Raw genomic sequence first — 22,122 nt, 5'->3', positions numbered from 1 at the left:
TTTGAGTTACCATGTTATTCACACGAAAGTTACGGAGGATATTTCATCACCAACCCCCCCCCCCCCCCCCCGGTCGGTAAAGTTAGCAGGAACGGGGTACCTAAGCGCGGAAAAAATCGAACACTAAATTAACTCATTTTTATGCATATGTAGTAGAGGAGACATGTTAAATAGCCCATTTACTTTCTTTTGTTCAAGAAAGGGATCGTAGGTCAGGTGGTAGGCTAGTTGAGTTGGCTCACTAGTGGTGCAAGGATCGAATCCTCTCTTGTTCACACCAATTTTTGCGTGAAAAACTCTCGAACGAAGGCGCTCGGGAGGCTTTCGCGGGATCGTTCGATGCGCATCCGACAACAATCGAAGCGTGCGTGCCTATCGCTAACGAACAGTCGGCAGAATTTTTTTGTCAAAAAAAGCTACGGCGATATTTGTACATAAGCTATCAGGTTTGTGGTACATATAATTATCAATCTCATTACAAAAGAATTTACCGAGATGTGACAAATGAGAAGACCGTTGTTCAATTCTATAGGAGTGAGACATTTATTTCTCTAGAAAACATCCATCACTAAAAAAAGAGACAAATGGAATACAAAACACGTTGCATCGGCCCTTTAAAAAACTTAGAGCAAATGGTTTTGTGTCCTCGTCAAAGACGTTGTGGTCTTTTTTCTCTCGCTCTCATTTACTAGGTAGAAATACAAATTAACCCGAAAATGAAACATACCAAGTAGCTGGCTCAGCTGGTAATGAGTCGTGGCCACAACCAATAGGTTGTGTGTTTGAATCCTAGTCGTGGCACTACTTTTTTGAAGCTCTTTTTACACGACAGAGCAGAAGCTGATCGAGCCGATCAGAAAAGAAAGATTGAAGAAAAAAAAAGCAATAGCACGTGCCTGGCGCTCTGCTGATCGAGCCGATCAGAAAAGAAAGATCGAAGAAAAAAAAAGCAATTGTACGTGCCTGGCGCTAACCAACAGTCAGTAAGAAAATAGCTTTCCCGATAGATTAATCCATCTAATGCAGCGGTAGGAAGTAGCTAGAAACAGTCTGATCTATCCCTGGCCATGCCTCGATATATATCCCATGATTACATATATTCCTCTCACGGCCATGCATCTCGCCACATGAGATCACAGTACATGATCGCATACGGACACACACTCGAGTTAGCTGATACCCGTTCCAGCTTCACCCCATCCCACGCATTACTCCACTAAGATCAGTCTATATATAGCATTATCACCGTACCCGTTGCAACCCACATGCCCAATCACATGCGACGCCCTGCATGATCGTAAATAGTACGATCGATCGAGATGGTTCTGCTCGGAATTAGTACGTGAGTTATTTCGTTTGACAAACCCACGGCCGTACGCACGAACCAGATACAGCTAGCTCCTGCATTCAAACCCGAGCTTACGGTGTACTGAACGATCTCTAGTTATTTTGTGTTGGTTCGTTGTGTACTTGTGTTGCTCTTCATCTCTCATCAGTAAATGATTATTTATGGGACTTCGTACTTCGGCAAACCGGCCACAATGCCTGGCAAGCCTTGCTCTGTGGTAATGTGCATATCTCCCTTGCTTAATCTAAGGATATAGGCAACCATTCTTAATAATATTTATGTATTTTTATGTGATGTTATAGGATTTTAGAACTATACTACTGCAGTCTATAATAGAAATGGTGAACGAATCTGAAGTTGGAGGCATCGATCTGGTCTATATACCAAAGAGTAACATTTAAATAGTATTACCTCCATCCCATGATATAAGAGCATTTTGACACCAAAACACTTTATATTATGGGACAAAGGGAGTAACTGATATGTCTCTAACTAATTTTTATTAATGCAAAACTACAAGTAGAAATGCATAAACTATGATCAATAGTATGCGATACCTATATAAGTAAAAATTGCAGGTGCCGCATATTATCGATCAAATGAGATAGGAGACCAAAAGAGGACCATGTGGCTGTCTGGAAAATATATTCGAGAAGTGATAACCCTGGCTGTTTGAAAGATTACACTGCACTCATTTATGCAGCACAAATCAGGCTGTTTGGAATATGTTGGCTCATCAGAATGGATTAAAACATGATGAACCCTCAGCCTCTTTGGAACACACGAATAAATTGCCATGGCTTAGTACTTCCTATCTTGGACCGAAAAAAAGGCAATAAAGTTGTTTCATTGCACCGCTAAGAAGCACAAAAATTCTCCAAGATGTTTGACCTCTTGGTAAAAGAAAATCTGAATTAGTACGTAGGAGAATAATGAATTTTGGAAGTTCAATTGTTCTGAACCAAATACTTCATAGGAAAGGAAAACCATATACTCCCTGCGCTCCATATTACTTGGCGCTCAAATGGATGTATGGATCGAAAGGGAGTACGTATATTTTTATTGCGAGTCCCGCCATTCAGAGGAGTGTAGTGGGGCAACCTAGCCTTCTCAAGCAAGTTTATTACTCTCCATCTTTCATGAATAAACTCAATGAGTCCTTGCCAGATCAAGCTAAACTAAGTGCAAAGGGAAATTAAGCATGCATGGCTCATTTGTACTAGTTCATAGCCCATATGCATTTCAAGTGGACAATCAAGTATACCAAGTAAAGACACGAGCCTCCTTTGAGGGTAACAACAAAATCAATTGATTAATTACCAAAATAACACATCATTAGGATCGATCACTGTTAAACACAATTAATCTCATCGTCAAGAATCAACCGGCCGATCGAAGAAAAAAATGCCGAAGAAATCAGCGAAGAAGAACGAGTTAAATTATCCCAGCCTAGCCATGCCATCCCACTACACGTAGGAAGAAGAGAACTGCTACATGCACATCTCGCTGCCCCTCACCTCCTCGTCGTCCTCACCGTCGCCACCCATCGCCGGCGACATGCCCCCCGCACCTCCACCTCCACCTCCGCCGCCACGCGTGGTCGACGACGACGTCTGGGCGCCGGCGCCACCGCTGCCGCCGACACCGGCCTTGTGGTTGTGCATCCAGACCTTGAAGACCTGCCTGGTGACCCCGATCTCCCGGCAGAAGCGAGCGACCTCGTCGTCCCCCGGCGCGCGGCCGGGCTCGCGCTTGGGCATCCGCCACCCCAGCCGCTCCGCGAACCGCAGCATCCGCGCCTTCTGCTCGTCTGTGAACTTGGTCCGCGTCCGCCGCCTGCTGCCCCCGCCGCTGTGCGACCCGCCGCCGTCGCCGCCGCCCATGGCGACCCCAGGCCCAGAGGGGCCGGCCATTGCCAGGTGGTGGTGCATGTAGCCCGGCGGGGCGCCGGGAGAGGGCAGCATTAGCGGCGCGTGCTGGCTGGCGGCGCCGGGAGAGGCCGTGCCGTCGAGGAACGCCTTGCGGTGGAAGTTGCGGTGGCAGCCGCAGGCGGCGCAGAGGAGCGCGGCCGGCTGGCTGTCGTCGGGGGTGTACTCGCAGCAGCCGTCGGAGGCGTAGGTGCCCAGCTTCGCCGCGTGGTTGCGCAGGCACTCCCTGTACACCTCCCGCGCCCGCTCCTGCTGGTGCTGCAGCTGCTCCATTGCTCTCTTCTCCCTCCCTCCCTCTTTCTTGCCTTCTTCTTCCTCTTCCCCTTTGCTCCTCTGTCTCTCTCTCTCTCTCTCTCTCTCTCTCTCTCTCTCTACTTCTACTATGTGGCCCGTTCAGCAGCAGCTGTGCATGCTACGTGGGAGCTTGAGAGGAGCTGTAAGTTTCTGCTGGGTATGTAGTGGAAGAAGTACTGCTGGTACTCAAGCATAATGTGGAGATGTGCAAAGCTTGTTGTGGTGGCTTGGTAGTTCGGTGCACGTCGAGATGGTAGATTTGCCGTGTGTTGTTCTTGATTCTTGCAATATATTTTGTGATCCTGGCATTTTGGGTGTAGGGGTACTGCTTCTTGCTGCCGCAAGCAAAGGAGGACAGACAGGGCACTGTTTGACTTTCCTCTGTGCTGCCCTTGGAGGGTAGCAGGTGCAATGTTTTGAGCCAGAATCTTTTCAAGATACGATTACACATGGAGTATCTTCCCATGTCGTATTTAGGATGTGCATGCACTTTGCATACATAAGCATGATCCGTAAAGAAATGTAACTTCACAAATGCATTGTGTTTTGAAAACTAACTCTAATGGGCATGCATGTAGATGCGATTAAGAACATTTCTGCTACATTCGCGAAATAAAAAAACATTTCTTCTAATCTCTTACGCTAAGCGCGATTCGGCAGACACAACCGATCTCCCGGATCTATCATATGATTAGATAGGTTAAATAATTAGCAGGAGAAGAATATTTGGTCATCTCCGGTTTCTTCACGATTCTTCGTGAATCGCGAATGAGACGATCAGAGCATTTCTTCATCACAAGATATATTTGGCCATCTATCTTTGGATGAGATGACTGAGGGAGAAATACAAGGGGCCTCCAACAGATGGTGTATCGTAGCATCCATCCCTCAATGTCTATACCAGCCTACTCCCTTGGTTTCAGACTAATTGAAGTTTTGGGTTTATTTAACTTGTTTAAGTTTGACCAACTTTAAAAAAAATGTGTTACTCCCTTCGATCCATATTATTTGTCGCTCAAACGGATGTATTACATCTAGATACGTCTGTTTGAGCGACAAGTAATATGGATCGGAGGGAGATCTCAAATACCACTTACATGTAGTATGATTTTTTTGCAAGTATTGTATATCTTATAAAAAATTCTCATGATATTAATATAGTGTTGTAGATGTTGATATTTTTTTTACAGATTTGACCAAACTTAAAGAAAAATTGCACAAACCTAGAACTCAATTATTTTGGAACGTAGGACCTATTCCAATGAAAATTTTACTTGAGTACCATCAGTACATAAGCAAATTTATCCACCCCTCACATCTTTTTTGCAGTTCGCTCATAAAACTATATTTCAATGAAAATATTGATGTTCAGCAGTGTATTCTCATATCCACACATGTTCTGAATTTGTAATATATTTGACTATGAAGACGGTCGTGGTGACTTTGTCAATCTTAACATCTTGTGCCGGCTCAGTGTCTCGAAGATGCTTATAAAAATAGGATGTGCATGCGTGTGTGTTATAGAGGCGAGTGCATGTGCGTGTATATGAGCATCTGCGGTTGTACCGTGTTAAAGAAAAACTAATATGCCTCCCTTGCACACCAGTTAATAGAACATTCCACGGCATTAGTAATTGTAGTGGGGACTTCACCGCAAAAAAATATTTTTTTAGGGTGCAAAAGAAATAATTCATGTAAGGACCTTCGGCTTGCTATATTTCTAAGAACAATGCTCCATAGTACCCCGCTCTATCATTCCTACGTGCGGCTCCGCTCTATTATACGCATGATGGCTATTAACGGGAGTGGTACAAGGTTGTATAGAGTTTAGTAGGGCAAGGCGCTCATGGAACACCTTGCCTAATTTGGTACTAACGGATATGTTCTTCGGAGAGGGACAAAAGAGCCGGTGGCGCTGAGACTTGAATAATTAGCTCTCGGATCGAGTGCACTGATTACCAGCTCAAGAAAGTCAGTGCCCAGATTAGGATGGGAAATAATTCAGAGTATAAAAATAGGTAAATAACTAATCCGTATAGGAAGTTGTGCCGTGAGACCAAAGAGCGTGCGATATACAAATGCGGCCAGCTGGTTCCATAACGTGGTTTTTTGTCCGCGGAAAGTGCTCCAATCCAACACTACTCCATGCATTTGCACCGTATTCTAATCCAAGAAATATATAAACATGTGGTACATGTAGTTGTCTATGTGGAAGCTCGTCATTTCTCCGCGTGCCATCAAATTCAACATTCATACAGAAAGAGAGATGATGCATATTTATGTACTTCCTCCGTTTTTATTTAGTCCGTGTATTAGCTTTGGTCGAAGTCAAGCTTTGTAAATTTTGACAAAGTTTATAAACAAAAATATTATAACATATACAATAACATATCAATACCCTTAGATTCATTAGTGAATGTGCTTTCATATCATATAGATTTGTTATGGTAGATGTTTATATTTTTTTCTATAAGCTTGGTCAAACTTTATAAAGTTTGACTTCGGTCAAATCTAATATACAGAGTAAATAAAAATGGAGAAAGTATTTTAGAGTAAGGCACATAATTGTGTGTGTAGTCAATATTTCAAAACTTCAACCATATTATGGAGAAAGAAGTATCTTTTTAGACATACTTTACCTCACATATTGATTTTTCCAGTTCTTTGTACATACTCCCTCCGTTCAAAAATACTTGTCTTAGAAATGGTTGTATCTAGACTTATTTTAGTTATAGATACATTTATTTTCAAACATTTCTAGGACAAGCATTTCCAGACGGAAGGAGTATTACATTGTACCTAGACGCAGCAAGCCAATGCATGCATGAGGATTTTAGACAAGAATCAAATGCACCCAACTCCTGGTTGGCATGTGTAGATTGTCTAAATGCAAAGTGAAATGGAACAGAAGAAGTCTATTGCAAGCAGTAAAGTTCGAGCCGGTCAATAATTTGCTGGAGCAAACCCTAATCTTGATCGACTGTTAATTTGGGTAAACGACAAGATTGTGGTTAATCTGACAACCGGTGGGCGAACGCCATCCAGATGATCCCACCCATATAAAAATGTGAACCCACAGTTCCACACACACACGCGGAGCCTCCGTCGCCGTACGTCATTGAGCTTGAGGTCTATAGCCCGCCCATAGGCATGCATGCAGGCAGGCATACTCGGCCGCGAATGCTTCCAACCCACGCGCGACAAGGCCACCAACGGTTGACAGCACGAAACGCGAGAAAGCCCCCCTACTACTCCAGCGACCAGCAGGCCACTGAACCTGAGGCTGAGCCCTGACCCGCCCGGTCGGCCTATGACCGCGACGGCGCTTGTAGACCGTCCTTCCCCTCCCCCGCGCAAAGTCCAACCCTGCCGCGTCCGGCGCGCTGGTGCGGCGCGGTGCCGCGCGTGCATCAGTGCATGCACGCGCACGGACGCTGGCCGGGCCACGGACCGGCGCGTGCGTCGAGCGGCGGCACATGGGCACATGCCGACGTGTCGCGGGGATTCGACCGATCGCCCGGCCGCCCGCCGCGGCGACCCACCGGCATGGGCCGCGGCACACGCGACGTGGGGGACGGATGGGGGAGGCAGATCGTCCTCGCGCCACCACTCAGCCGACTGTGCCGAAAACGGCTTAGAAAAGTTATTTTTACTATAATAAACGGCTTAGAAAAATTAGGCGATCTTCCACGTCAACCCTCAAACAACCGCAATTGTCCGGACCGCGTGGTCTGAGCGTATTGTACCATCCAATGCGGCTCTGTATCGGCCCGTTGAGTTAAGCGATCCGGATCATGTTCTTCCAACGAACTGAAACAAAACATGAGGGATTTTGTGGGAGTTTGGACGTTCGTCTAGTTAATCAAAAGGCATCACGTACCGTCTCTATTTTACGTCCGCTCAGAATGGCTAGCATTTGACAGAAGCGTTTACGCTAATTGCGTTACATTTTGTTGGAAGGCAGTGTAGAAGACGTTCCTGCATTTGGCGGAAGGTGCTAATTATGCTTTTGATTAGGTGGTAGATTAGGCGGAGCTTAGTAGCTTCATTTGGCAGAAGCTAGCTTTCCCTCAAATCCTTACGAGTAGCATTTGGCGGAAACTAGTAGCTTAGCTATTAAACAAACTACAAATCGCAGTTGCCGTTTTTTTGGCGAACATTTGTGTTATAGGGTTAGATGAATGTGTCCCGTATCCATGTCCGGAGACCAGTCCGAACCGAATTTCGGACAAATACCATGTCCTATTACAGGTCGGCGCTGGAGATGACCTTACGCCCTAACCAACCACCAGTCGCTCTCCACCGGCCGAGCCGAGCGCGCGCCCATGCCGCGCCGACGCATGCCGGCCGCGCGCGCGCGACAGCCCACGGCAAAAGAGCCCATGCATCGCGCGGTCACGCCCACGCACGCCTTGGCCACTAGCACGGCGGGGGGGTGCACTGCACATCGCAGCGGATGCGGCGTCGTCGTTATTAGGGCCGATCTTATCTGCTTATCCTGGGCGATAATGACGACGGGGCGATGATGCGGCGCTGTGCAGCGTGTCCTGTCCGGTTTCGGTCCAGTCCCCTCGTGGCCGGACACATCGAGCTGCGATTCCAGGGCGGGGGTGAGCTTTTGCGAGCTGGAAAGATACGCTTGACATGGGCGCGACTTGACGGTGCGAGCTCCTCTGTGTCCCGAGCTTTCGACCCGGGTGCGCATTTCAAATGGATCGCGCGCGCGCCCTCGAAGACAATATGTGTGGAGAATGTACGTAGTCCGATAACATGTTTCTTATATAAACGGGTGTGGTTGGTATGGAGTGAGTGGTGCTCGAGTACCAGGGAGGCCATTATTTTCAAAACGTCAAAAGGCCCATTTAAAAGTTTCAAAAAACTCGACTCTTTTTCATGAAAACTTATGTGTGTTCGGTACGAACGTGTAAAAAGTCGTTACAAACTATTATGATTTGTAGGCTGTACAAAAAAAAATCCGACCAAACAACAAAAAAGGTCGGTCCATTTTGGAAACATGTATTTGTCTTTTTTTTATACACGTCATTTGAAGGTATAATGTTATGGAATTTTACACATGCATTGTATGCATGTGTGCGCGTGTTCACAAAAAAATTGGCACCATGGAAATTGGTATTTTGAAAACGAGCTCCCTGCAGCTCGAGCGCCGTTGGTATTTTTTAGTGTGGTATACATCTGATCCATGGGTAATTCTATTGTTAATTTGGTGCATGTTCTGTTCTTACCTCCATGTAACACTATCTTCCTCGAAAATACTCTTCTTATCTCGGGCTCAGATGCACCACTATGAACTGTGAAATCGTAAAAAGTAATACTCCCTCTATTCCTAAATGTAGTGCGCAGAGGAAAGTTCAAAAGTCAAACTCCCCCTATTTTGACTACATTTATAGAGGACAAATATCTACATCTACAGTATTAAGTAAATATCATTAGATGCATCATTAAGCATATATTTATATTATATTTGTTTGGTACTATGTTTGTTGATACTTTTCTCACTAAACTTGGTCAAATTAAACAATGTTTGACTTCTAGGAAATTTCATGCGCACTACATTTAGGAGTAGAGGGAGTAAGAAACTATCATAGAAATCAGCTTTTTTACAACAAATATTGTTTAATGTTCTGCCTGCGTACATATTTTTTATGAAGAGAAAACATTCCTAATGCTCTGGAAAAAGAATCAGTGCTCAAAAATTCTTTCAGAAAAAGTCTTTTGAGAGCATCGATTTTGTCTTTGTTCTCCTAGAGCATTGGGAATGTTTTTCCTTCATGAAAATTTGCTCGTACACAAATATTTTTACTATTTTGTGATTTCACTGTTCATGAGGGTGCATGTGAGCTCTAGATCGGAAACTCCGTACCCTATCTTCCTCAAATACTCAACCGGTTTCCTAATTACCATATACAATCTGTATAACTATAGTATGTTTAGCCTCTATCATACTATGTTCTGCTCGGGCTTGATCCTCTGAAAACATTTGATCTGGTCTTCGGTGGCTTGATCTGACAACAGCGACACTTGTAAGTCACAACCATCCTTGAGGCGTTGCTTTTGGGTAACCTTTCTTGGAGTAGTTGTGTTGTCAAGGCTGATGGTATATGTCTTTTATTTTTGTTTTCTTTTTCCTTTTTCGTTGTTGTGTGATTTCTCAACATCATGTCGTTGTAGAGGTTGGGTGTGTTTAGTATCATCTTAATATTAATATATTATCCTTTACTGAAAAATTCCCTACCACCTAAATTATAATAAATGCAATGCCATAACTTTAGGCCACCAATTTTTAGTTTGGTTGTACCGCTTTAAACTCGGGCGCACCAGATATCTGTGGTGTCAAAAGAAGCAAGTCAAACTTGTGTGGTTTTCTAGCTTGGGAATTTAGGGATTGTTGTGTCACAGAAGTAGACCTTTTCTTTAAGAAATTATATGATCCATGTATGATAGTACAATAGTATGGAACACGAACAATTGCATTACTTTAGGTACACTGGCTGGTCGATCGAAAGGTATCAGAACACCGAATGTGCTGCATTAGTTGTTAGAAAATCCACAAAACAAAGAAGTTCTCATGTCTCCTCTCCTGTTGTCTCCGTAGTGGAAGCAAAACTTGACGAGGAAACGTTCTTCCCACTACGATAATAGATAAAGCCGGTCATATATAGCTTCACGTGGTCCGATGTAGATCCACAGTACCACCATAATGCCCAGAGATCTCAAGACGACACACACAACGCTCGACTTGAGAATGTTGTTTGTGCTTAGCACTAGCACGCCATGCGCGTTCGTACCATAATCCCATACGATCTGCAAAATCGACATGTCAACGAATCAAACAACGTTAACAAACAATGCGTGCGCCCATTTGCAATTTTTTTTTGAACGAGCGCCCATTTGCAATTTTAAGTAGGTGTTCCTCCCAGGGGCACAGCAGTCGCTAGATTAAAATTCAGAGCTGCTAGCATCATCCAGGCTGGTGAACTTGCTGGGAACTACTCCAGTGTGTAACCGTTGCCGGATCCACGGTAGACCACATCGATTCCTTTGACTTTGCATTTTCTTTTCGTTCAAACTGAAGTTAGAAATGTCAGTATTCAGAGTTTAGTAGCCCATGGACCATTTCGAGAGCGTTGGATAGGTTCGTTGTGCACCAATTTTTTTAGGGTAGGTTATGTTTTTAGAGGGCGATTTTCATGGTCAGTTTCCATGTACTCCCTCCGTTTCAAATTACTCGTCGCAGAAATGGATGTATCTACAACTAAAATACATCTAGATACATTCATACCTGTGACAAGTAATTCAGAACGGAGGGAGTACTATGTAATGTTGTTTTGTGAGAAGGAAAAATATATTTTTCAACCTCAAATCATTTTTTTTGACAAATGATACATTATTTTCAACTGTGAGAACCAACGTATCAGATACAATAAACAAGACCTAACTTAACTATTTCATGGGCAACGTGATTGCTCTCTCTATTATAATGAGCGAACAAATTATGATTAAAGTTCCGAGTTTGTACCCTGAAGTTTAAAAACCATATGATTTGTACCCTGAAGTTAATAAGAGCATCTCTAGCAGATCATTTAAAACCTTGCCGGCCCTTATAATTTCGGTCGATTTACAGAATTCGGTAAAATATCGGCCCGAATAGATCTGATAAATAAATCCTGGCCCGTAAAATATATACAGGCGGCTGGTAAAACCCCAGCTCCGCCACTATATTTACCGTATCCCACCCGATTTAGAGTTCCTATTCAGCATTTGTTGCACCCTCCTCCGCTGCAACCACTCCCCCCCCCCCCGCTCGGGCGCCAAATCCACCCTCTCCGACGACCGTTTCTAGCGCGCACAACCCATTTTCGAGTACATCCATGTCGAGCGGAGGTCGTGGGCGTGGTGGTCATGGGGGCCGCGGCGGCTCACTGCCGCACAAGCGAGCCCACCACGATGACAAGGCCGACAGCTCCCTCCATCCCCCGGTCGAGGCATGACACTCCAAGCGGGTGCAGGAGCATGACGCCCTCTCCCGCAGCAGCAGACGGAGGGCGTGGAGCAAGTTCGACGAGATGGGTCCCTCCTTTGGCCGGGCACCAATGGGATCCGCAAGGCGTAGCTTGAGCTCCACGAGGCGAATGAGGTGGTGGCAGCCGGTGAAGAAGGTGCTGCTGCGCGGCTCGAGGGTGCCAAGGAGGGGTACGAGCTCACGTATGTTCTATCCAACTCCGCGGCCGAGTACTACCTCAACTTGAAGCCCTAGAGTAGTTTAGATTAGGTTTATCTACTATGTTTTTAAGTTTGTGTGTTCAAATGTGTGATGAACTCCGGTGAACTATGGTGGCGTGAAGTTTAAGTTTAAATTATGCAGTATTGTATACCGGATTTGTTCTTTCATGCCTTCCGTTGTACCACAAATTCGTTTTATATGATCCCTTAAACAAAATTTGTGGTATCGAGTTTTAGAGGATCTGCTAGAGATTCTCTAAAACCAGTTTAATGTAGCCCTTGAGTGGCTTTACGTCACATTTAGGATGGTTTTGCACCTGAGCTGCTGACTTGCAAAAATTCCCCTCCCCCGCCACTCGCCCATGGCGCTCTTGCTGGTTCTTAGAGCACCATTTCACCTTGATTAGCACGCTGGAGATCTACACTCACCTCCACCGCTCTCTTTCCTTCTCACCGCGTTGCCTCGCGCGTAGCTCAACCAACACAGATAACACACGCTCACAACACCAAGCCACACGAGCGAGTGCGCTTGGGCAAGCGATGGCCCAGCAATCATAGGCTCCCAGCCATCCCCGAGCACAACTCAATCCAATCTCGAGCTTCGCCTCCTCCCTTGTACTCCTCCCGCCGCTCCAATTTAGCCTAGGCCCGTTCCTTCTCCGCCTTCGTGGCTGCCAATGACGTTGCCCAGCCCCTGGTGCGTCTCCCACTCGCTCGCTTGCCATCCCGATGGTAGATTTTCTTCTCCTCAAGTTGCTATAACTAGTCCAGTGTTCTTAGAGAACAATCGGCTCTTTTTAATAAACTTGGTAAATCATATAATTTTCATGGATTTTAAAAATGCTCATGAATTTGAGAAAATGATCACAAATATGAAAAAAATCATGAATTTGAAAAATATTATGATACTTTTAAAAAATATTACGAACTTGAAAAAAATCACAAATTTGACAAATGTTGACAAATTTGAAAGAAAAATCACAAATTCTTAAGAAAATATGTGGATTGAAATTTTCATAAATTTATAAAAAAAAGTAAATAGATTTTAAAATATAAAAAAGGAAAGTAAAAAAGCAAAAGGAAAAGGAAAAAAACAAAGAGAAAAAGCTTGGGTCACAAGAGCTTATGTGAGGACGATACCTTAGATGAGCCGGCCCACATTGAATCGAACGGGGTGTACGCTATCTACAATCTCTACCTAATAATAACGGGCTATTGGAAAATTGCACCTAAAATTATAAAATATTACCCAGCAATGCCACCTATAAATGATAAAAAACGTTTCACACAGGAATCCCTCATCTGGGCTGGCCCATGCAATAGGGGCCTTCTATATCGCGCTATGCGCGCTGGGAGAAGACGCAACACGCGTGTTTGAACCGGCCCATGTCTGGGCAGCCTGTTTTTTAAATTTCATTTTCTATTTTTCATTTTTCTATTAATTTTTTATACTCAATAATTTAAATTTTTTTCACGATTTCAGACTTCAGAAAAGCACCGAGATATAAGAAAAATAAAATTTTTCAATAAAATGTTTAACAAATCATAAAATATTTGTTGATTCAAAAAATGTTCACGATTATATAAAAGATGTTTGATTATTCCAAAAATGTTCGAAATTTTGAAATAAATGTTTATGAAATAAAAAAATTATGATTTTTTAAACAGTTCGTGTATTATAAAAGTTAATGAAATTGAACAAAATTTTGTAATTAAAAAATGTTCATTAATGGAAAAATATCATAAAAATGCAAAATCTGTTCGTGACCTACAAAATACTCCCTCCGTTCCTTGATATAAGGTGTATAGATTTTTTTAAAAAAGTTCGAAATATAAGATGTCTTGCGTTGCACCACTCGTTTGAATATTTTTTAGGGATTTGATTACATTTACTTATATTAGGAAAACTCCTCTATTTTCTCATGTCAATTAGTCAGGTGTAATCTCGCCCAAAACTTGTGAAATTTTCACTCCATGTGCGTTCTTTAATTTTCGTGCCAAAAACTATACACCCTATATTTAGGAACAGAGGGAGTAGTTTATTCATTCATAGAATGTTCAGTGATTCATAAATTGTTTGTTAAATAAAAATAAAATGTTTGTTAAATCAAAAGAATGTTCATGAATTTCAAAAATGGTTTCGCCAATTTCCACAAAAATGTTCGCTGATCCTAGAAAATTGTTTAAAAAATCACATTTTTCTGCAAATAGCATAAAATGTTCATGAATTCAACAATTTTTTTTATTTTAGAAAATGTTCGGAAATTTGTAGAAGTGTTAACAAATTTAAAAAATATTCACGATGTCAACTATGTACACAAGTTTAATTTTTTCATGATTTCACAAAAATTGAGAGTGATTGTGTATATTGATGATGCAGCAAAATGTGATCATGAGCATTGGAAATTATGATTTTTTTTTTCTTCCATTGCAACGCACGGACCCTTTTGCTAGTGAAGCCTATATTTCACGCCTTAAATGCCGAGTAGGCTTTTCCACCGCACTTGAAACTGTGCAAAAGATAAACCTTGATGTTACCAACCATCTCCATCCAATCTTATTCCGTGACGAGAATAGAACAGACTGACACTCCAAATTTTAAAAGACACCACCACATCAAAATTGCTCGAATCACAGCACCTCAGGATGTAAAGTGGTGGCGGCATCCACATGTCCTGCCACCCACGAAATTAAATCTAAATAGCATACGTGAGTGCCCAGTAAAATTAAATGACATGCGGGATATCCCATGAAGTCCAGCCGCGTTGTTGTTTTGATTCCCGGCCAGAGCGGGAAAACGCCATTCTCTAGTGCTCCGAGCCCTAAAAAAGAGTGCTCTCCACCGATCGTCACCCGCCCTTCCTCTCCACCGAGCAGCACCTCTTCCTCGTCTTCTCAGCCTCCACGAGGCACCAACAGCCGCCGAACTAGGAAGCACCGCCGTCTCACACCCCCGGCCAGGTGCCACCGAACTCGACTCCGTCCCAAGAACCAGTATCCTGACAGCAACTTCCGCCCTGTTCAGAGTATCTCCACTCCACAGCTCCACTCCGGGAGCAGGTGGAGTTAGAGTGGAAAACGGCGGAGCGCCTGTTTCCTGGCTCTCTAGTTCCCCGTATTTCGTGGAGTTAGCGGGATTCCGAACAGGGCCTTCATCGGCCGCCGCCCCCTCCAGCTCCCACCGAATTCTTGCTTGATCTGCTAATTGATCCATTGTATCAGTATTTCTAGTTTCTGCTTTGTAATGCATGGTACTATCTACTATGGTAGTACATGGAAGCTGGATGTGGATGGAGATGCAACATAAGTGGTGGCCGGTGCGGGCAAGTCCCAGAATGTCCAGCAATTTGTCCACTTACATCCTGAACAGTGGCTATTGTCAGGCGTCAGTCCAAAACCTCAGATCCCCTCCCTCGTGACAAGGTTGATGCTGACGACGCGGATCAGCCCGATTATTCCCAGGTTGAGCCCCCTGCAGAGTTCATCAAAACGGAAGGAAATCGACGAAATCAGAACCACTTTGCTAGAAAATGAACACTGACATGGACAGAAAGGAAAAGAAGTTTTCCCATGCCAATGCAGGTTTCAGGCTCATTGACTCATCGTAAGCCAGAAATTTAGTTCAACCCAATCCTTTTTCACACTCAATTCAGATATCACCGGCTTTCCTTTGGCGATCAACTGGAGTACAAACTGAAGAGGTTGGCATAGGACATGAGCTTAAGGTAGGATTGCATCTCCACGTCCAATTATGAATGATCTACTATGAATCTATGATGCAACGTGGATGAACCCCGACTACCAACCAAGGTCTTCACCTGCGTCTATTCGGACAAGGATGCGTAGGCAAGCAAGAGCATCTCGAACAGATGATGTAAAACAGTTGCGGTGCCCAAAAAACTGCGTTCGAGGCATTTGGGTAAAAAACTAGCTCCAATAGATATGCATCTCTATTTGGTGATGAAATTTTGTTTGGGAACCCCAAATTTTAGCTCCAAGTGCTGCATATTCGCAGCATTACTAGTGGCTGCCTAAATTTTTACGGCTGTGGTGGGAACCCAATCGCCAGTGTGAACTTCCACCACTGCCTCACCCCCACCTCACCGGCAGATTCCGGCCACCGCCGCCACCACTCCGCCGACCACTGTGAACCGCCGCCACCACCACTCCGCCACCACCATGAACCCCCGCCGCCACCACTCCACCGGCCACCGTGAACCCAGCCACCACCCCACTGCCCCATCCCGCCCCTCGGCGACCTCCACCACGGTGCCCCGCCCCTCGACAACCTCCGTTGCGCCGCCGGCCCCAAGCACCTCGCCGTTGTCCCTGAGCTCTTGCAACCGGCCCCCAACTTCCCCACCGCCGGATTCCGCTATCACCATCGCCATCCCACCGAGTTCCTCCCTGCCGTCAGATCCGCCTCTTGGCCTCCCCACTGTTACGGCAGAAAATTTTCTGATGCCCAAAGACTCTCTTGCCCTAAAATCATTTTTGGGCACTAACTTTTACATCATCTGTTGGAGATGCTCTAAGGATGAATAATTGAAGACAAAGGCATGTCCCTATGTGCAGTAGGTTGAAGAAGCACTCCAAAGCTACTCAACAACATGTTGTCGGTGAGCATCAATAGAATACGCTCATCAGTTGAAAGAAAAAGAAATAGAAGCTGCTCATTATGCGTTGAGCACTGGCTACCTACCCACATTATCGATGTTCGGTTAACTACTACTATATATCCATAAAATCAAATGTGCTATACATTTTCCATGGCTGAGAATTCCCTAAGAAACTAAAACACACTACTCCCTACTATCCAAAATAAGTGTCGCAATTTTGAACTAAGGTTAGTTCAACTTTTGTTCAAAACTGCGACACTTATTATGGATCAGAGGGAGTACAAATTAAGTGGATCTCTATTGCTTCCCATCCACAAGGATTCGGATGTCAAAATCATCTAAATTATCTGCATATGGACCAGTTGGAGGAAAGAGATAATTGCAGGGTTGCTCATTGCCAAGCAAACAAACATACCTAAGCTTGGCGTAGTCGTGTTGAAGTACAAGAACCTGGAGACTACAAACTTAAAACAGTGGGAAAATAAGCCACAATAATAAAATACTTATCTTACTAGTTAAAGGTGGCAGCACCACAGTTCATTTTTTCCATGTGTTTATCTGGGGCATGTTTAGAAAACTTGGGATAGCAAGATGAAACTCATGGCATACCTTTCTACTCTACTTTAGCGCCTTCAAGAGCTTCAATGCACCAGTAGCAGTAGTGATAATGCGTCTTGTGGGTTGATTATTTCTTGTAAGTGGTGAGATTCTTCCCACTGGACCAACTATAATAGGAGTTGGAGTAGATCCATTGGCCATTGAGTTTCTCACAGAGGCGTGGAGGTGTTCAATATCAAGCACAGACCTAGCATCTGTTCTTGCATAGGTTGGATACACCTTAAAAGGAAACCGGGCTTGTAATACTGATCTCCAATATGGGAAAAACCTTCTCCTTGCATATGTGGGATCCCATCCACCACCTACTTCCTTTCTCGCAGCCTGTCACATATTTCAATAGAGATACAACATAAGAAAGCAGATACATCCATATTCCAGCATGATCAGCCAGCACCTCTCGCTTGAGATGTTGTATGTTGATCAATGCACAAAATTGGGTATCATCAGATATGAATGACGTTACTACAGGGTAGTAATTAAGCAGCATGCTTAAGAAACATACTAAGCTGTTGAACCAGCACAAGGCATGGCACAGACATAGCAACTGAAACATGCTTTTCTTATTGCATCAACGATTACATTACACTGCATATTCTTTTATCAGAATCTTCCTCGGAGGCACCAAATTTTTTTTTCAGATGCAACAAATCAACACTAATAAGGTGTTAGAAATAACAACAATGTGCAAGTCCCCTTGGTGAAGTCCAAATGTTGATGTTACTTGGAATCTACACGTTCCTTGGTAAAGAACCTGGTGGGAAACACATCACATTAAGATGGCAGAGATGAATCATAGTTGGAATGCCATGGCATTGCAATAGGGCATACGTATTTGGAGGCAACTTGAAGCAGTGCCGAAAGGAAGGCAAACCAACCTTGATGGCTTAGCAGCAAGCAAGGCAGCAAACAGTGCAATCGAGTGCGTCAGATATGGGGAATTGCATCGATGAATAGAGTTCCCGTCCGTACAGACAAGTCTTGCTGACTTTTTTTGCTGGGCTGTTCTAGTGGCACAATCTAGTTTGTATAAATGTGTGTGTGAACACACGATAGGTATTGTAGGCTAGAATTTAGATATTTTGTAGCTCATTTAATGAGCACTGGAAGCAGCTTGAACCTTGTCCAGGTTCAGTAGCTAAAGTCCATTAGAACACGAATACTTGTACTCTTTAAATATGGTTGAATACATTACTACAAAGCTTCCCAGCTTTGCAGCACCAAAATCATCACTTTGTGCTCTAGTTAGCGACCCATTTTGTGCTCTCTTTTTTTTGCGGGTGCTGCCCTAAGGTGTAGGCAAAGCTGCTTGGTGCTGCTGCACCAAAATCAGCACTAAGGTCTAATGGTTACTTGTGTTTGTGTATGTGCTGCCGTGCCATAAGGGAGAGACCATCATCTCCAACAGCAGTGACCTGGACACAAGATTAGGGCAAGTTGAGCAGAAAGTGAAGAAAACACACCCTAAAACAAAGATTCTACGATGTATCCGAAACGTTCAAGGGATTCGTCAATTTGGGAAAATTTTACTTCACATAATTTTTAAAAAGTGAGGTGTAAAAAAAAGGGAAAGAGCAGAAATTCTTATAATTTCCTTTATCTTTGCCGCCACAATATTGTTACTCATTACCAAACACCATCGGTCTATCCAAAAGTAGATTGATTACCTTTTTCTTTGCAGCATGCAGATTTGCCGTTTTTGTAGCTGCCTTGTTTGCATCTGTAGACCCTATTATCCATTTATAAAGAAAAATAGAGAGGAGAGATTAGACTCATGTTTGTTAAATGTAAAAAGGATCACTTGAGCCTGACACAACTGTACCGCATGACTCTCCGTCTGACTTTTTGCAGTCATAAGGCTGGCTTTGAGAAGGAAAAAAATAGGATAATCAGCTAAATGACCATTTATTAACATAGAAAATTATTGTGTGAAGTAATACAAAGAGTAGTACAGGTTTAAAGTGTCCATGGAATCTCCAGTAGGGCAAAACCCATACTCCTTGAGGATAGATGAAACATGTTCCAAGACCTTCTCATGGGGCACCTACATGACATACAAGCTGTTGTATTAGGCAATATATGGCTAACATAGATCTACTGTAGATACAATTTAGCAAACATATAACCAAGGTAAGCAGCAAGATGATGGAAAAAATTGCTTGGAGGAGAAAACTGCAGTTATACAATATGAGTTAGAAGGCAATATAAATCTCGACACAACGGTCTTTTTTTACTGGGAATCCGCAACAGAATGAAGTTATGCTGGTTATGCTATAGCCACTCAATGCAACCAGAGTACCAGACCCAATGGTTGTGAAACAACTAATGATCTTGAGGAAGTGTTATTTTTTATGAATTTCATTTCTGTATAGATTTGTTAAACAGAACGAAATATTATAACAAAGTTGTCAAATACTACCTATGTCCGTGTGTGTTAGGCCAGCGACAGCGAGCATAGGAACGCGTGATTAAGTCCGCATTAAAGGTGTAGATTTCCCCCTCGATCTCCTTGCTATTCCTGTGTAACAATCGGCTGGCTGGATAACTAAGAGAAGAGAAATTTGGAGCTAATAAATATCAGGAGCATGCACAGCGTGCACGTCCAGGGGCAACTCTTGTTAATTACGTGAGGCAAAAAAGCTCATTCGCTTTAATCGGATGTGAAGCACCAGAAATCTGCGTTGTGCCCTGTCCTAGCATTTGGCCCACCAGCCCAGTAAACACAGACAGAGGGAGTATAAAGATACAGTGCTGTTCTTTTCAGTTGACATCAGATTATTAACATACTTCTTGCTAAGACTAGTGCATGTTTTTTAAGATAACAACACTAACAACAGTAAAATACAAATAGTATTAAAACACTAAGTGACAGACATCTGAGTCACCACGGCTGCAATGTACCAAAAATGTGTACCTCTGAATGTGCTTGAATGTATGCAGAAAGAGGTTCACCGACACGGGAAATTACATCAACAAGCAGACCTGCGCAATAAAGTGCCTTCATTTCGTCCAGAAGCTTCTGTGGCATTTCATTTGAACCTTTCCCCCATATCAAGGTAAATGAAAGCCTCAGTATACTGCTCTTGATGATGTCAAACCCATCTTTCTTACTACTGGATGAACAGCCTCCACGGATCTGATCTTGAGCGGCCAGCAGTAGAATTGCAGACTGGGTAAGTTTTCCATCCTCAATGTATTTCCAGAGCTCTCCAAGTAGATTATTTGTTTTTTCTGCAAGCAGTCTAGTTGTATCCAAGATCTTCTGTAAAACAACAATGAACAAAAATCTAAGTGCATTTAGCATTTGTATGCACGCAAGTAGTGTTAAATAACTTTCTATATTCCGCTTTGTTTCCTCCTATCAAAGTAAATATGGATTAGGGACAATCTCCAAGGCAAAGAAAATGAAATTAGTTACTAGCAACAGTTTTTGTAAGTTCAATGAAGACTAACTATCCTTTACTATAAGAACATGTACTAACAAATAGAAATTCTACTTTCTCTGACAAATGGAGATGAAAGGATGCCCGATCGTTAGTACTACTAATATCATTATAACAGCTGTCAGGGATCTATGGTATGACCACAGTTACTTTTATGTCATGCTGCAAAAGTGGTAATTCATAAAGGAAGGGAAGTGAAACAGACCATTTCAGGTAGATACAACAGACGGATAAGATTGTAGATATAATCCAGATGATTCAGGCTGGGAGAAACATTGTCCTCCAGATACTTATGCAGGCAAGTATTCTCAACTGCGACATGGAGCGGGAGTATATCCTCAATGATATCCTTGCCAACTGTGCGTACATTGGCTGATGCACCATGGCGTAAAAGTAGCTTGATCATGTCAACAGAGAACCTTTCAGCAGCTTCGTGGAGCGGGAAGTATCCATATTTGTTTATGCAGTTGGGATTGGCGTGCATCCCACGGAGCTCAGGTGCCTCGCCCTCCAATACAAGTTGTGCACATTGCAGGGCATTGAAACTGATCATGAAGGTTAAGGTTTGTGCAGTGATGGTAAGATTCCATGACATGCCCCTGCCCCCACAGCTCTTGAATAATCCAAGGAAGCACTGGACACTATCCTTCAAAAAGATGGGCTCCAATTTGGCGTATTTGTCGAAGAAGATATCACACACCCACTAGATTGATCCATCACAATTGAAAAGGGTGAAAGGCATCAGTTATCCAACTAAAAGCACAACAAAATTAATTCTCTTGTGGTCTATGGAGGTGCATATATGATAACAACAATAAAAACAACAAAACCTTGTAACCCAAGCAAGTTGGTGTAGGCTAAAGATACCGAACATGAGGCACCATCAAGGAGGGAACAGAAAGCAAGGGGATCTAAAGCTATCACAGTTCCTATCTAAGGTTCATATATATGACAGCAATAAAAATATTGTTTCAGTAGACGTAAGTACCCCATAATATTACAGCTTTACAAAGTATAACTAATATAGTGGAATGAAACATCAAACGGATTCCATAAATGAAGGTAACAAAAACCTGGGGAGTAGGGTCTGGGATGATTATGTCATTTGCTATGGACTTGGCCATCGAAACAGACTTTTCTAGCATAAGCTGAAAGAGAGAATGTCAAGAGTCAGCACTGGGAATGAAAAACGAAGGGGGAGAAATATATCACACAGATGGGCAGTTATCATACCTCTTCAATCTTTCTCATATCAAATCCCTCAGTGAGTTTAAAGTGAGGGCCACGGGTCCGTGGATACGCACTTCTTACTGTAATTAATCCATCTTCACCACTAACGTTATCTTTGTCTAGGGCAGATACCTCCTCAAATTTCAATTCCATCCTTCAGTTTGTCTGAAACAAGGAAATTTAATTTTTATTATGCTCCAAACAAGACTACTACAAGGCTTGCAATGGTCAAAAAATGATCCATAAGACCCTGAGATAAAATGAGTTCTATCTAAAATGGGTCACGCATCACTGAAACATAAATATGTGCTGCAAATAGAAAATGCTACATTTACTCTGTATAAATCCTTATGCTATATGCAAAATGAAGGGCCAAACAAGTTTATCAAATACCAGTTGACCAG

At 43.2% G+C, this 22,122-nt stretch overlaps 2 protein-coding genes across 3 annotated transcripts; both read right to left on the bottom strand.

The window, feature by feature from the left end:
* Positions 1-2,641: 2,641 nt before the first annotated feature.
* Positions 2,642-3,928, bottom strand: LOC125553453 (zinc-finger homeodomain protein 11). Its single transcript, XM_048717234.2, has one exon. It carries the CDS (start codon positions 3,547-3,549, stop codon positions 2,839-2,841), a length of 711 nt encoding a protein of 236 aa, XP_048573191.1. The 5' UTR covers positions 3,550-3,928; the 3' UTR covers positions 2,642-2,838.
* Positions 3,929-17,048: 13,120 nt separating this feature from the next.
* On the bottom strand, positions 17,049-21,871 carry LOC125554562 (meiotic drive suppressor JIEYAO-like). Of its 2 annotated transcripts, XM_087519519.1 has the most exons (9): positions 21,722-21,871; positions 21,562-21,636; positions 20,694-21,191; positions 19,960-20,307; positions 18,998-19,089; positions 18,868-18,908; positions 18,713-18,765; positions 18,403-18,460; positions 17,049-17,374 (listed from the first exon to the last, which is right to left on the bottom strand). In XM_087519519.1, the coding sequence occupies exons 1-9, from the start codon at positions 21,869-21,871 to the stop codon at positions 17,049-17,051; spliced, it is 1,641 nt and encodes a 546-aa protein (XP_087375645.1). The 2 variants fall into 2 exon arrangements, with proteins under 2 accessions (XP_087375645.1, XP_048574040.2); XM_048718083.2 differs by lacking the exon at positions 18,403-18,460 and having other exon boundaries at positions 17,049-17,369; positions 18,713-18,774.
* Between the last annotated feature and the right edge of the window lie 251 nt (positions 21,872-22,122).

The sequence above is a fragment of the Triticum urartu genome, chromosome 4A, assembly GCF_056163025.1.
Source record: "Triticum urartu cultivar PI428250 chromosome 4A, HENAU_Tu73, whole genome shotgun sequence".
Lineage (NCBI taxonomy): Eukaryota > Viridiplantae > Streptophyta > Magnoliopsida > Poales > Poaceae > Triticum > Triticum urartu.
Note: the sequence above shows the minus strand (reverse complement) of the source record. Positions and strands in the feature narration are given on the sequence as shown.

Coding starts and splice junctions, on each gene's coding strand:
- LOC125554562 (XM_087519519.1), bottom strand. CDS start 21,871: ATGGAATTGAAATTTGAGGAGGTATCTGCCCTAGACAAAGATAACGTT. Junction 19,090..19,959: donor ACATTCAAGCACATTCAGAG/GTACACATTTTT, acceptor TATGTCATGTAG/GTGCCCCATGAGAAGGTCTT. Junction 18,461..18,712: donor TGCATGCTGCAAAGAAAAAG/GTAATCAATCTA, acceptor TCTTGTGTCCAG/GTCACTGCTGTTGGAGATGA.
- LOC125553453 (XM_048717234.2), bottom strand. CDS start 3,549: ATGGAGCAGCTGCAGCACCAGCAGGAGCGGGCGCGGGAGGTGTACAGG.